The sequence below is a fragment of the Colletotrichum fioriniae genome (assembly GCF_027942845.1).
Source record: "Colletotrichum fioriniae strain IMI 355084 chromosome Unknown scaffold_3, whole genome shotgun sequence".
In the NCBI taxonomy this organism is placed as follows: domain Eukaryota; kingdom Fungi; phylum Ascomycota; class Sordariomycetes; order Glomerellales; family Glomerellaceae; genus Colletotrichum; species Colletotrichum fioriniae.
In genome coordinates, this window is record NW_027076839.1 from 3,429,761 (window position 1) to 3,443,971 (window position 14,211).

At 53.2% G+C, this 14,211-nt stretch overlaps 5 protein-coding genes across 5 annotated transcripts; 2 read left to right on the forward strand and 3 right to left on the reverse strand.

The window, feature by feature from the left end:
- Positions 1-616: 616 nt before the first annotated feature.
- Positions 617-1,363, reverse strand: N0V96_003810 (uncharacterized protein; the record flags this gene model as incomplete). The annotated part of the gene is made up of 1 exon (XM_053190535.2): positions 617-1,363. One exon carries the CDS (start codon positions 1,361-1,363, stop codon positions 617-619), a length of 747 nt encoding a protein of 248 aa, XP_053051944.1.
- Positions 1,364-3,340: 1,977 nt separating this feature from the next.
- KIN28 (TFIIH complex serine/threonine-protein kinase subunit kin28) lies at positions 3,341-4,648 on the forward strand (the record flags this gene model as incomplete). The annotated part of the gene is made up of 2 exons (XM_053190534.1): positions 3,341-3,560; positions 3,639-4,648. 2 exons carry the CDS (start codon positions 3,341-3,343, stop codon positions 4,646-4,648), a joined length of 1,230 nt encoding a protein of 409 aa, XP_053051943.1.
- A 258-nt stretch (positions 4,649-4,906) lies between these two features.
- RCY1 (F-box protein: endocytic membrane traffic, recycling ReCYcling 1) lies at positions 4,907-7,648 on the reverse strand (the record flags this gene model as incomplete). The annotated part of the gene is made up of 2 exons (XM_053190533.1): positions 4,907-7,500; positions 7,552-7,648. 2 exons carry the CDS (start codon positions 7,646-7,648, stop codon positions 4,907-4,909), a joined length of 2,691 nt encoding a protein of 896 aa, XP_053051942.1.
- A 672-nt stretch (positions 7,649-8,320) lies between these two features.
- Positions 8,321-12,788, reverse strand: N0V96_003813 (uncharacterized protein; the record flags this gene model as incomplete). Its single annotated transcript, XM_053190532.1, has 4 exons — positions 8,321-8,894; positions 8,953-9,394; positions 9,450-12,668; positions 12,719-12,788. 4 exons carry the CDS (start codon positions 12,786-12,788, stop codon positions 8,321-8,323), a joined length of 4,305 nt encoding a protein of 1,434 aa, XP_053051941.1.
- Positions 12,789-13,504: 716 nt separating this feature from the next.
- Positions 13,505-14,182, forward strand: FYV4 (mitochondrial 37S ribosomal protein mS41; the record flags this gene model as incomplete). Its single annotated transcript, XM_053190531.2, has 1 exon — positions 13,505-14,182. The coding sequence occupies one exon, from the start codon at positions 13,505-13,507 to the stop codon at positions 14,180-14,182; it is 678 nt and encodes a 225-aa protein (XP_053051940.2).
- Positions 14,183-14,211: the final 29 nt, after the last annotated feature.

Below are 14,211 nucleotides of genomic sequence, written 5' to 3' on the forward strand. Positions count from 1 at the left end.
TCTTCTGTTCAAATTAAAGAAAATCAACCCGAAAAGTGCCATAGCTCACAGTTATGAAGTATCTAACATCTCCAATGCAAGGCTGCTCAGCTACAGTCGTATCTGATTTACAGTATTGTCATATTCAACCATCAGATTGCCGTCTGACGGGCTGCAAGCTGATCATGGCGGACGAGCAGCTTCCTGTCCATGCACTACACTCGAGGCACTTGAAGTATCCTTCCATTCGATGTTGAGATGGCATGAAAGCAACCGGTATGCATACGCACGGAAGTAGGTCCATGCCGACCTACATGCCAATTGACTTTTTCCATTGCGTCGCTGAGTATGGAGATAGAGAAAATCGGGATGTTTAATGAATCGAATCGCACGTATGCAACGGATTTGTGATGCTACTGTAAATCTAGAATATGCGCAAAAAATGGATTACGCCCCAAAACGCCTGCTGTTCATAATCTTTATCCCCCTGGGTATGCAGATGCAATTCGTACAACACGAAGCCTCCGTCGTGCTCGCGATTACTCCTCCCACCGATTCATTATCTGTCTCTTTTTTTTCATCGTATCCTATTTCCATTCCGTTCCCATTCCCATTTAGAAGAGTCAGTCTAGACTCCTTAAAAGTTTCCCGGTCCAGCGCCAGTCCATTGACTCATCCCCGGCTTCGAAAACCGGTTCGCCTTGTTCCTCGTCTTGGCCGCGGGCAATAAGTCGACGGTAAACGAAAAGATGTAAAACGAAAAGATGAACGCGACGATCCACTCGAGGATCGCGGCGGCGTTGTAAATCTCCTTAAAGTTGCAGACGATAAAGGCGATGGCGAGGACGATCTCGACGAGGATGAAGACGAGCTTGATCCAGAAGGACGCGGCGAGGTACGTGTGGTCCGGGTACTTGATTCCCAGGCGCTGGTACTCCCAGCAAATAAAAATGGCCGAGAGCAGGTAGCCGCCCATGAAGAAGAGCAGGAAGAGCAGGTGCAGGTTCTTGTGGCGGTACGTGTCAAAGATGCTCAAGCAAATAAGGCCGACGGTGCCGATGATGGCGAAGAAGATTGTGAAGCCATACAGAATCTTCTCGCCGATGGAGGTGTTGGGTACGAGGCGGCCCTTGTGGCGGAGCCAGCGGTCGGAGAAGAAGGAGAGGTCGAGGAAGATGGTGGTGAGGACGCAGCCGGTGATGAAGAGGGGCTTGAGGTAGTAGGCGCCGACGTCGCTGATGTAGGCGATGCTCTGGGGCGGCGACATGGAGGGGTAGATTGTGCGGTGGGTGTCGATGATCCAGTAGAGGAGCATGCCGAGGAGCATGCCGAGCCACACGAGACCCGATATGATGGGGAAGATCCAGTATGATAATATTCTCATGTTGGGCGGATGTGTATGTGTTTGCCTTGGCGTTTGTGCTTTTCTCTTTTTCTCTTTCTGGGAGGGTGTCAGCTTGTGTTGCCAAGAATTCACGATGTCCAAAGGAGGCTGTTCGTTGAGGGCACAGTTGGTGTACTGCATATAGGCTCACGACGCCAATTGGGAGTGGTGATGACGAGGTATGACGATTGAAGAAAAAGTGGACTTGCAGTTGCATCACTTACCAAAAAAAAAGGTTGTGTTCACTGTCGCAAACGTTGCTCGTGGCAGAGCCTGAAGGTGTCACGAGACTTTGGGCTGAAGTCGGGAGAAAAAAAAAAGAAGAGACCTCGAAAAGAAGGTCTGATCACGTTTGGTAGGTATTATGTCGTTGGCTGTAAGTATCGTACGCGAAAGGGAGCGCGCGGGAGGGGGTCCTTAATGAACGTTATGCGGGAGATGCCTGCGTACGTCAAACATCGGGCGGTGCCTGGACAGTGTGTCGAGAAAAGAGAGCAGAATGGACTGAGGTGTGTCCCCGGGGGTCGGGTATGCGGACTTAAGAGGTGTCATCGGCGTCCCGTTACCCGTATGTTGGTTGCCCGATGGGTCCGGGCTGGCTTGCTGCGGTCGGGCGCACTCTCTTTCTCTGAGTCTACGGAGTAATGTAGATTCTGGTAATTTTTGGGCCAATATCGTTCGGCAGCCCCTTGCAAGCTACCTACGTGTAGAGGTAGTCTAAAAAGTTCTGAAGTCATGGATTCGATCGGCACTTGGAGCGGACACTGGGTGCGCAAGCTTCCCGGCCGGGGCGCGCGTTGTGGGGGTAACATGTCATTGGTCTCGAGGAGAGCAAGTCAACAAGGGGATGACGTAGTGGCGCGGCCGACCCTCAGACTCTTTAGACCGCAGGTTCGCTATCGCAAAAGCTGCGATTCGCCGCGAGTCTGGCCGGATTAAGCGCTTAAGGGAAATTATCGGGGCTCTCAACCTGCCTGATTTGCTCACTTGCTGTTTCTTTGATTTGAGTTTATATCTTCTTGTCTTCCTTGCTATGGGTACCGGCACTGCATTCGGTGAAGCAGAATCAGAATGGAATCAATGAATCGACCACACGTTAATTCTCTGAGTCTTCCACACCACCTCGGTTGGTTGCTGACTGATTCTGTGTACTGCGTACTCTTATTGACACCCGGCCTCAAGGGAATGCCTTGAACTCATTTGTGCATGTTCAGCCTTGGCAGCCACATCTTTCGGAGAGACGGGGAACAACCATGTCCGCAAACCAACAATTGACAACACCACCATCTCGGATCCATCCGAGTTGGGCATGTGTTCTGCTGCACCGCCGCAATTTCTAGGTGTTTCCCCAATACAAAGTGCTCGTAAGGATACATCAGCTCTAGGGAATATGGTGGGTTCGGGGACCGCTCCATAGTAAATTCCGCTCCGCGTCCAGCACCCATGTCACTCAAATGATCGTCGCGCCGCGTATGAAGATGGCGCAAGGAGCGCAAGGTGCGATAGCGGAAAAAACACAGCCAACTAAGATCTGGTGATGTTGTATCATTATGTGACTTTGCGCAATAAGGCGTTCGATGGAGCATTGAAGATATGGAAAGACTTTGCAATGTCGATTGGCATCGCGGAGGTTTCCTCCGGCTAACACACTTGTCTTCTGTCATCCGAAGTCTGCTGCAATTCAATTCAGTCGAAATGCACACACAGAGCTTCAGGGTCGAGTCGCGTATGCTGCCGCAAAAAGCACAATGATGCAGAACTGGCTGGGAACCAACCAACCAACCAATCGGCCCCGGTTTCGAGCTCGGGAGAGGCGCACCTTCCGTAATGTGGCTTGATTCTAGCTGTGGCACCTATAGCCAATCACCATCTGGTACGCCTGACAAGGCTACTACTACCTACTGACTTCAGCCGTCGCCTCGTCCCTCCATCACCTTCAAGACTGCATCGCGACGACATCAGCCACGGCCATCCACGATGTCGGCATCACCACTCGTCGTCCGTCCTGCCGACGCGCTGAAGCCAGCGGGGGCTATCGGCTCGCCATTCCGTAATGTGTCGTCGGCTCAGGTTTCCTCAGGAAATGGCACCCCGCAGCCATCCAAGGACAAGAAGGCGGCGCCCGTCCCGACGACAGCCCCGACTCTAGATCTCGCCGAGCAAATGAACGAGGTCGAGAAGAAGCAATATGTCAAAGGTTCGTCGAGGGATCACAAAAGGACTAGATGGCGCATGGCGCAATAAAAAGGGCCTCGCTGACAAGCACTGCCCACAGGAAAGAAACTCGGAGAGGGTACCTACGCCATCGTCTTCCTCGGCCATCTCCGATCGAATACCTCCTCTCTCGTCGCCATCAAGAAGATCAAAGTCCAGAAAGAGTACCAAGAAGGCATGGCACCGGACGCCGTCCGCGAATTGAAGCACCTCCAAGAGCTCCAGCACCCCAACATCATCTCCCTCCTCTCCGTCTTCTCCTCAAAGGACCAGAACCTCAACCTCGTCCTCGAATACCTGCCCCTGGGCGACCTCGAGATGCTCATCAAGGACACAGCCAACGTCCGCTACGGTGCCGCAGATATCAAGGCCTGGATGGGCATGCTCACCCGCGGTGTCTGGTTCTGTCACGAAAACTTTGTTCTGCATCGCGATATCAAGCCCAACAACTTGCTGATCGCCGCCGACGGTGAGGTGAAGCTTGCCGATTTCGGTCTCGCGCGAAGCTTTGCGGACCCATACCAGGTCATGACGAACCAGGTTATCACGCGCTGGTACCGCCCGCCTGAATTGCTCTTTGGCGCGAAACACTACAGCGGCGCCGTGGACGTCTGGAGCGTCGGATGCGTTTTTGCGGAACTCATTATTCGTGCGCCGTACATGCCGTCCGAGACCGAGGTTCAACAGATCTCCCTCATCTGCCGTGCCGTCGGTACACCGACAGAGGACAACTGGCCAGGAGTGACCAAGCTTCCCGCTTACACAGTGCCGGATGATGCCGAGCCCGTCAAGGGCAAGGATTTCTACCAGGCCATGTTCGGCACCGTGGGTCCCGAGGGTGTCGATCTCCTAATGAAGACGTTCATTCTCGATCCCAAGAAGCGCATTACCGCACGAGATATGCTGAACCACAACTGGTGGCGCACGGAGCCGAAGCCCTCACGCAAGGAGGACCTGCCCAAAAAAGGCGGTGGCGAGGAAAAGATGGGCGCTGACCTGAAGCGGCGTCCCGGTATGGTTGACGAGGATAGGGGCGCCAAGGTGGCTCGTAAGCTCAATTTTGGAGCTTAGATCTGCACTTCCACGCGGTCTTTACGAATTCTTTCCACACTTGCAAAAAAAAGTATGTAGCATCATGGGCGTTACGGCAGAGGCAAACGGGTAAAGGGACAGGGGGTATATTCTTTTAAGGATAGGACAGGCTATTTAAAGGGGGTTTTCTTCCCAACGGTTCTGGGAAGCTCTAGTTTTTTGAACTCCACAAAACATCAAGGCTCTTTTTTTTTCTCGTCATTTGCATCGTCCAGTATCTTGGCTCTCTCCTGTTGTTCACATCAGCGAGCACTCCATCCCGTACATGGCTCTCTCGACATCCTTCCTGACCTGATACCAATCCGCCCGGCGCTGGGCAAACTCGTAGGCCTCTTCGGCGCGGAACACGCCCTCGAAGCGGTCGCCATCGGCAATAATGGTGGCCATCTCCTTTGCGTGACGCGGGTCGATGAGGTAAATCTGGCTCAGCTCCCTCAGCGCCTTGAAGTACGCCAACAGGTCCTGGTTCTTGAGGGTGCGGATGTACTCAAAGTAGAGGTTCATGTCGGCAATGAGCTTGATGGCGCCTTCGGTGCTGACGCGCTGGCGCTTGAGGTGCTTGCACACGGCTGTGAAGAGGCGCAGGCCGACCTCGCCGTTGAAGACGTCGAGCATGGACTTGTCGGTGCTGCCGACCAGCATGCGCGTGTGCGCCGAGACGAGCTCCTTGATGCGCTGCGCCGTCGGCGTCGGGCCCGGGTCCGCGAGGATGCCGCCCGTCTCGGTGGGGTTGTAGTCCGTCGGCTGCTGCGTCGTGCCGTGGAGGTACTCGACCTCGTCCATGAGCACGTCGATGCCCTTATTCAGCCCCGCCGCGACGCTCTCGTCAAGCATTTGCTCCCACTTCTTCTTGGCGATGCCCGACGGGTCGAGGAAGTCGTTCTTGTCGGCAATCTTGGGTCCCGCGAGCTGCTGCTCAAAGAAGACGTCAATCATCTGGGAGATGAGGTCGCCCACGTTGACGAGCTCGATAAAGGTCACCAGGGGCGCGACGCCGGACTGGTTATGGTCGCTGACTTCTCGTGGGTTGTAGTGCGAGAGGTGTTCCACGGCCTTGTCGAAGCCGGGCTTGACGTGTCTGTTTCCGAGGATGCGGAGCATCACCACGAAGATGGTCTCGCACTGTTCCCGCGCCTCTTCGCCGTATTGGCCTCCCAGCTTGATGAAGCTAGATGCTCGCGCCATGCTCGTCTTGGCGACGTGTGTCAGGTTGAGTGCCACTTCGATGCTGAAGAGCGTCTTGATACCCTCCATCCGTGACGCCATGAGGGCTGCCTTGGCCGCTAATTCGTCAGTCGGTGCCTTCTCGGGCAGCGGACTCAGCCGTCCATTTCCATCTACGCCGGGAGCCAGGCTGGGCGTGTGCGGCCTCGATGGCTCTGGTGAAAGAGCAGCAGTGCCGTTTGGTGTCACGGGTTTCGCCGAGGTTCCAAATGAAGGCAGCACAGTAACCGGCATCATGACGACCTTTTTGAAGGAACTCAAAAAGTCCTTCTTGTCCGCTTGCCTGTTGAAGTTGCTCATGTAGAACGACTCGACCGAGGCGTCTTGCTCCGACAGTTTCTTCTCCCACTCTGCCACCTCTGATTCGGCGTGCTGCGTAAAGAAGTCAAGCTCCTCTTGTAGGTAGAGGTCGAGATGTGGCTCAAAGACTCGTAGCATCATGTCTTTTGCCTTTTCCTCCAGACTTCCCTTGAAGGCTTTCGGCGTTGTCAGTGACTGAAAGAAAAGCATGCCTTGCTCGAAAACCCCCGCAACGGCTCTGAGATACGCCTGCAAGTTCCGGTCATGCGCAGCGTCGAAAAGCGGCGTGACATAATCCATGATGATATCCTCCCTGACTTTCTCCATCAACTCCCAAAACACAACGTCGGGGTTCGCAAAGACCCGTTCTATAACTTCCGCCTGTTCGTTCATCTTTCGTAATAGGGTCTCAAAGAACATTCGTGACGGCTCCAGATTGATGTCGTCTGGATTGGCCCGGTTGATGCAGTCCACTGCATTCGCCCTCAAGACGTCCTCATCGCTAAAGATGGGGTGTTTTTGCACAAAAAGCTCAGTGCCGGCATTGCCACCGTTCAGTGCGTGCAGCACATGAGCGTACCGTTTCATCCTGTTGTCGACATCCCAAGACTCGTAACCCTGTTCGAATTCCCGTAGCACAGCGCTCTCAAAGATACTCGTCATAGTCATTAGTCGTTCCTCCCTCTGATTCCAGCCCTGTGCCCAGTCGCTCTTTGCAAATGTCTGCAGATTCGAGAGCATCTTGGCTTGTCGCTCGGGGTCTCTGAACACTTGGAAAACGATAGGATCCGTATGGCTCTTTGCCCTTGCCAGGTCAAAGTAGAAAGGCGCCAACGAGCCGTAAATCTTCCCGTACTCTTCCCTCGCGTGTCCCCTCACACTTTTGGCGCTCTTGATTACATCTAATAGTGCCTCAGGGTCCTTGAAAGGGTCCTTCGGCGCTGGGGCCCCCACCGTCATCTTTTCGAATCCATCGATAGGTGGTGCGACAGACTGGCGCTTCCGGCGCTCTTCTTCTAACGTGGCATCGAACAAGGTCGTACTCGTGGGTTTCGGTGCCATGTGGTTCGCTGGGGCGCCTGGCTGGTTGTTGGCTGCATTCGCTGCACGTTCTGCCGCCTCTCGTCTCCTCCTCACAGCGTCTTCAAAACGACGTCTCGCCTCTTTCTCATCCCAGCATCCCATGCTCTTCAATCGAGTGACCCATCTTGTATCATCGTATACCATTTCTTGCATTCGTCGGGACGCTCGAGCGACTTGCATCAGGTCTGCCACGGGGAGGTAGTCTAATATGGCGACAAGGATTTCTACCCATTGTCAGCTTGTCTGCGACTTGTTGGTTAGGAAGAGGAGCGAACCTGCTGGGAGCGTCGGCCTCGAATCCAGCATCTCAGTTGCCTTCAAGGCGCCGAGGATGCCGCCCCCCTGAGGGGCAGTCCCTCGAGACCTATACATGCTGGCGTAAAGGGTATAGCTGGTGCATCTGGGGTGCAATCTTGGTCGCGTGTAGCCTCGAGGCGGCTGTCAGGCTTTTCAAAGCATGATCAGGCTACCGAATTGTAGCTGGGAAGTTCAGGCGGGGTTGCTGATGTTGTGGTTGGAATGCTGTACAATGGTTTCGATGCTGGTTGCCTGTCTGTCAGCCTGGGGTTCAATTATGACCTAATTATCTCCAACAAGGTCCCCGCAGCACCTGGCGCCAGTTGTGGTGGGCCCCTGAGCCACGAAACCCCTAAATGCTTGAGGTAAGGTACTTTACCTTAAACTTACCTCCGTGACTCAACTTCTGGGGTTCTTCAACGCTAGAAGACGGGCCTCATATGGTCTATTTGAATCAGGTCGACCAGGTTTGGAAAGCTGGCAATCACTCAATTTAGAGCTCTTAGGTCATTGAGTGTCAGGTGTTGAAAGTGAATTGTGTTGTAATCTACCTAGCCTAGTAGTGGGCCACAACGCAACATCTATACTCAAACATACAGAACTCCTACCCACAAATGGGTGCTGATACCACCACCAGTGTCCCCCAAAATCATGTCTACCAAACGCCACATAACCTGCGTTGCCTCGTTGTTCCGAATATCAAACAGTACACCTCCTAACTCTCTGCTCCGTAGATTGATGGACAGTTTAGTCCTCGGCAACAATCTCCTCCGCAACGCTCGATGTAATTCGCCGGGACACACGCCCAAATAGGCACTCCCATAGGTCGTCAGTCGCAACCGCCTCGCCTGCATTCTTATCCCTGCTCATCAATTGGTTGAGATGAGCTTGCTCTAGCTCCAGAGTGTTCGCAGCCTCCAGAGTAGGCTCTTGGACCTCTGGAGTGGACTCCTTGGACTTTCCTTTGGAATTCTGGCCCATGTGTTCCATGCGTCGCTTGACCGACAGGTTGTAAATCGATTCCTCTACCGAGCCCTCAATCAGATATAGCCAAACGGTTGTCTCATTCTTCTGACCAATGCGGTCTACACGAGCAATCGCCTGCAATTCGAGCGCGGTGTTCAGCAGCGGCTCGCACAAGAAGACGTGGCTGGCATTGACGAGGTTGAGCCCACTGGAGTTTGCCCGGCCGTGGAGCATGAAACACTCAATGCTAGCATCATTCTGGAACTTCATAATACCGCTGGGCCTGTCGATTGCGGAGAAGCCGATCTGATAGCGGTTGAATGCTTCACCCAGAATTGCAAGAAAGCTTTTGTATCTGCAAAGTGAAGTGTGAGTAGACAAATCCAAAGAGGTGTTCATGATACCGGACTTACTGGGTGAAGATGACAGACTTAGCACCAGGATCCGATTCCCTCAGCCACAGTATGTGTCTTACAATCGAGTCAACCTTTGTCCCGAAGGACATCCTCAATAACTCAATATCATTGATCTGAGCAAGCTTTTCAGTACTGAAACGGGAGTAGATGCCATTAGTTTTGGCAGCCTCATCTTTCTTCACTCCAGGCGAGGCAGAAACTGGGGTCTCATCGTGTAACTTCAACTCTCTTGGCTTGAGAGTAATATCATGGAGTTCAGTGAGTCGAAGCTTCCTCTTGCACATAGGGCAATTCTGATGAGCCTTATGCCAATGCTTCATGCACTCTTTGCAGAACTGGTGGCCGCACACTGTCAGAACTCCAATGGTAAAGTTTGACTGGCATATGATACACATCCGGGGCTCATTGGACTTTCCGCCGTCCATTTGGAGATTCAGCACTAGAAAGACATATTGTTAGTGTCAATCGAGATGTATGTATCGGGAAGAACTCACGATATCTGTGCTTCGCCTTGGAAGAGTCCAGCTTTCTGCGGTAATTGTTCTCGCTCGCGATGCAGGAAGCCACGGCCGGTCCATCGTTGGGGCCTTCATAGGGGGCAACACTGTCTGATACTGCCTGGAGTTGTCGGTAGTACTCAACCCTGGCATTCATGGCGCATGTGAAACGGTCCGTCTCCCGTTCCAAAGCTGTGGCCGCTTTGGTCTGAGCGGTGATATTCGCCTGTGTTTGTTGAATTTGCTTGGTCACAATCCCGTGCTCGAGGCTTGCCCGACCGCCGCCATCCTTTGGTAGCCTCGAGGCAATAGCTCGTAACTCAGCAATGGCACGACGAAGTGAACCATGCCTGACTGGGGACGGCTTTACTGAATCTCTGGCTTCATTGAGAGCCAGGAACTTCTCTGGGGCCGGACCCTCGCCATTCTCTGCGGCAGTCAGTGAAACATTGGTCTCATGCCTGACCAACGCATTCTCAAGCCCTGAAATAGCGTCCTGGCGGTCAGCAATGGCGGCGCGCAGGATTTGCACATGAACAATAAGTTCCTCTTGAATCTGCGTGGAGTCGGTGAACTCTTCACCAGTGACCTCATTTTCCGCCTCTTCGTCGATCAGCGCCTGACAGAGCAAACCGATGAGAGCCTCTCTCCATTCGTCAATGCGATCTGCCTGCTCGTTGAGGACACCATATAGTTCTTCCAATGTGTCAAGCGTCGGGGCGCTTTCCAGTCCCTTCGGCCCGCTCAAAGTAAGTTCCGGGATTTCGACAAAAGACTGGGTTTCGGCTTGGCGTCCCAGACTATTCATAAGCGACATCGCTTTAGCATGACTTTCCGAGAGAATCTCTCGTCGGACCTCCTGAGCCTTGCTGTACTCTTCGTCCTCAAGTTTCTGGTACTTTTTGAAGTCATCGGAATCCGGTTCAGTCATGTCCGTGTTGCTCTTGATTTGGAAGAAGGCGTTCGCACAGAAGAATGTGGCCTTATGAAGTACCTCCAGAGCATGCCGAAGCTTTGTGCGGGCCTCTCCAACGACAGCATTTGTCGAGCCCTCGTCGCCTTCGCCTTGATCGCTATCGTCCCCGCCTCGAGCTGCGGCAGAAATCTCTCCCGGTAGGGTACCCACGGCAGTTTTTACCTCCTGCCGGCACTCGGCGACAAGATCCATGGCATCCATCTTGACCTTCTCCCATATTTCGAGAGCCTCTTTGACCCTGGGACTGTTTTCGAGCATTTGACCGCGTGTAAGCCTAGCTTGTAGGTAGGCCCGATGATCAGCTCGAATGTCGTTCTCACTTTGCTCAATCATAGCATCCAGGACTTCGTCGACTGTCCGCATTGGTCCTACTTTCCGACCAGTGCCGCGTATCTGAACGATTTCAGGATGGAGAGCTGCCTGTCGTAAACGGTTAAGCCACGTTCGCATCTCAGCCTCGTTCTTTTCTGGTGTCCAGTCGGGCTTCACAGGGGCACCAAGGAGATCTAGTCCACAACTTCTGGCCATTGTCTTGAACATCTCGCCATAGTATTGTTCCTCCACGGCGGTGAAGGGCAGTGTTATGACGTATCGCTTTTGTGGCGGCACAGTAATTTCGTGTCTAACAAGTTGTTTGGTATGGCGCAAGGCAATGCTGCCAAACAGAGACTTGAAAAGAGGCTTGTGTGACTCCGTCAGAGCCTTCCAAATCTGAGGAGATGATGCATAGGGCTCGTAGCGCAGAAAGCTGAGCAGACCGTGGAGATCTTTGACGTCGTTTTTGACCGGTGTTCCAGTAACGCCCCAAACGTTGACCCGAGGAAGGACTCTTGCGACGATAGCTGCACCGCTCACTCCACCCTCAATCATCTGAGCTTCGTCAAGACAGACGCGCCACCACGATATTCTCGTCAGAGGCGACACCAGACGTTCGTACTTCCTCTCTTGGCGCCGAGATCTGTCAGGGGGCTTCAAAGCAAAGTGTACCTCTGCTGATAAGATTGGATATGTGGTGATGACTACGTCGTACGAAGCCAAGTCAGCACGAAGAGCATCCTCAGTATCAAGGTTGACATTCTTGCGCCCTGGATAGAATTTGACTCGTAGATGAGGTGCGTGCCGTTGAAGCTCTGCGATCCACTGGTTTCTTAGTGACTCTGGCGTGACGATCAGAGTTGCCCCAGTTGTCAGAAGCTCATCCCCCTCTTGCGTGACAATGTGACTATCGGTTGGCGGTCGGCGATGAAGCGTGACCAGGCCGATGACTTCAAGAGTCTTGCCAAGGCCCATCTCTTCAGCTAGGATACCTCCCCGGATGTCCCGCTCTGCCTGCTGAAAAGCCGTCAAGTCGGTAGTGACGACATGATACAGATCGCTGACGTAAAACAATTGTCCGAATTCCCCTTGAGTTCGAATTTTGCGGAAGCTATGTGCGATATCAGTACCCAGGGAAACAGGCAGCTCCTCAATGTCTGAGACTGATTCCGTGCTTGAATTCCTCCAACGAACCCCTTCCCGGCCGAGAAGCCATTGTATTGTCTTCTTCTGGTAAGGGTAAAGTTTGGCCGTCAATTCGGGAATATCGATTGAAAGCGCGGTCTCGTCGTCGGCGGGTGGTACATGAGCTGCCTCGTAGAAGTCCAAGGGGGACCAGCTTTGTTGTGTCGAACTTGAGGCGGTTTCGTCATGTAGAAAAGTATTGAGGACTCTCTGGCTAACTTGGCGCTCATTTGCGGATCGCAACCAGCTATATGGTGTCTTTGTTTCATTCCAATAGATCTTGAAGCAAAACACGACGGAGAGAAAGTCTCCTTGAGGGCGCAATGCGACATCAACTTCCGCCCAGACATCGCCTTCGCCATGAGTCTTCTTCCGTTTCTGGGCAAAGACATACAGACAAGCTGCCAGACGCTGGTTGATGGAATTCGAATGGGTTGTGACAGAAATGTTGATCCACGGCGCTGACAGTTTGGTGCGAGAGGCAATACCAAACTCATTCGATTTATCTTTGACTAGTTGCAAATGGGGTCCAACATTTTGTCGAGTAAAGGGAAGTGTTTCTTCGGGGCATTTTCGTACGAATTCCAGTTCTTCATCGGCCACAAGAAGCGCTTTCATATCTTCATGTGATCGCTTCAATCGTTTTGCAGACGGTTCAGTCATATCATGGTTTTGAGGTTGAGCCTCATCGTTGGACGGGAGGTTCTGCAGTTGGTGAATAAAGTCAACCGGCCAAGGTTCTAAGAATATTAGTCAGAATATGCATGCTTCTCAGTGAAAGTCGACAAACCATGAAATGAGATCGCAGTGGTCTTCGGGAGCGGCTTTCCGCGGCGAGCCGTCATCTTTGTGCGAGCCATGGTTGATATTGGTCAGTGTTGCTCACACTCTTATCAACGACTTCACCGGGCCTTAAGTATGTGTTGGAAACATGCTTGCTTTGTCGAAACTGTGTGAACAAGCAGGAAAGACCGGGAAGGTGGATGAAATAAGAATGTGGCTGGTATGTAGTGATTGTATTGTCTCTCAGAACAACAAATCGGAGGCAAAGTTGAGCAAGGTAAAGCGCAATATGCGCTTTGGACATGGAAGGAAGGAAGCTCCTCGGTACTTAGCTTAATCGATAAGCAGGCAGTAAGAGGCAAAGTCGCGTCGCATTGCCTTCCATCCATTAAGAGTCGCCCAGATTTTAGCGCGACAGATGGAGGGGCACTGCTACCTAATTTAGCGGAGCTTCAGTGGCAGAACAAACCTCGGCGGACCATAGAAGCATGGGTGACAGATCATGGCCAGAATGGAAGGCGGTCAAGATCATGCGCACAGGCCACGATCCATTCGAGCTGATCAGCTTACCTAAGGCAAAGTTATCCCGATCCTTAGCGTCGTCGGAACAAAAATTGGGAGACAGCAGTCGAGGAACATCGCGAGACCCATTGATTTCGACGACCTCACCTACGCAAGCTCCAAGTTGACCAAGCATCTAGCTTGAGAAGCTCACTTGTCCATACAGTATGCCAATTAGCCCAAAACACTCGTATACGACGTCCAATTGATGCTAATTCTTCCTCAGGTCAACATGAGAGCGCCACGGATCCAGCAGTTTCTGAGCCCCTTCCTCCACAAGGCACCCGTCGCGCCGACGTGCCAGGCAAGATGGCTTCGTAAGACGAGAGAAATCCCCCCCGTTCCGTCACCGATACCCCTCGTGCCCGATGTCCCGACCCTCCTCAAGGTTCTCGGCCGTGGCCTGAGCCAGCACGTCGACAAGTTCCCGACATGGGAATCTCTCTTCACCCTCTCCTCGACACAACTCAGAGAGCTCGGCTTGGAACCGCCACGGACGCGACGTTACCTCCTCACTTGGCTCGATCGATACAGGAAGGGTGCATTCGGTGCCGGCGGCGACTTCAAGCACGTGGAGAACGGAGAGGCTTTCCTGAAGGTCGTGCGCGACCCCAAGACAGACAAGAAGCTGGTCGTCAACGTGCCGGCGGGCACCGACGTGAGCAATGCCGCCATCGACAAGCTCACGAGACCGTCGGGATACACGGTTCGCGGCTCGCACACGATCTCTGGTCCCAGCGCACTGCCCCTGAAGGCCGGCGCGGGCGCAAAGGTCGTCGTGTCCGAGGGCATGTGGGAGCATAAGCAGGGTCACAAGGTCGACGGAGGTGAGCGCAGAAGGGCAGAGACTCGCTTCAGGAAGCGCATTGCCGCGCGCAAGGCCGAGAGGGAAGCTCAAGGTCTACGATAAATTGATTAGGGGTTACACGACTGTCCCGT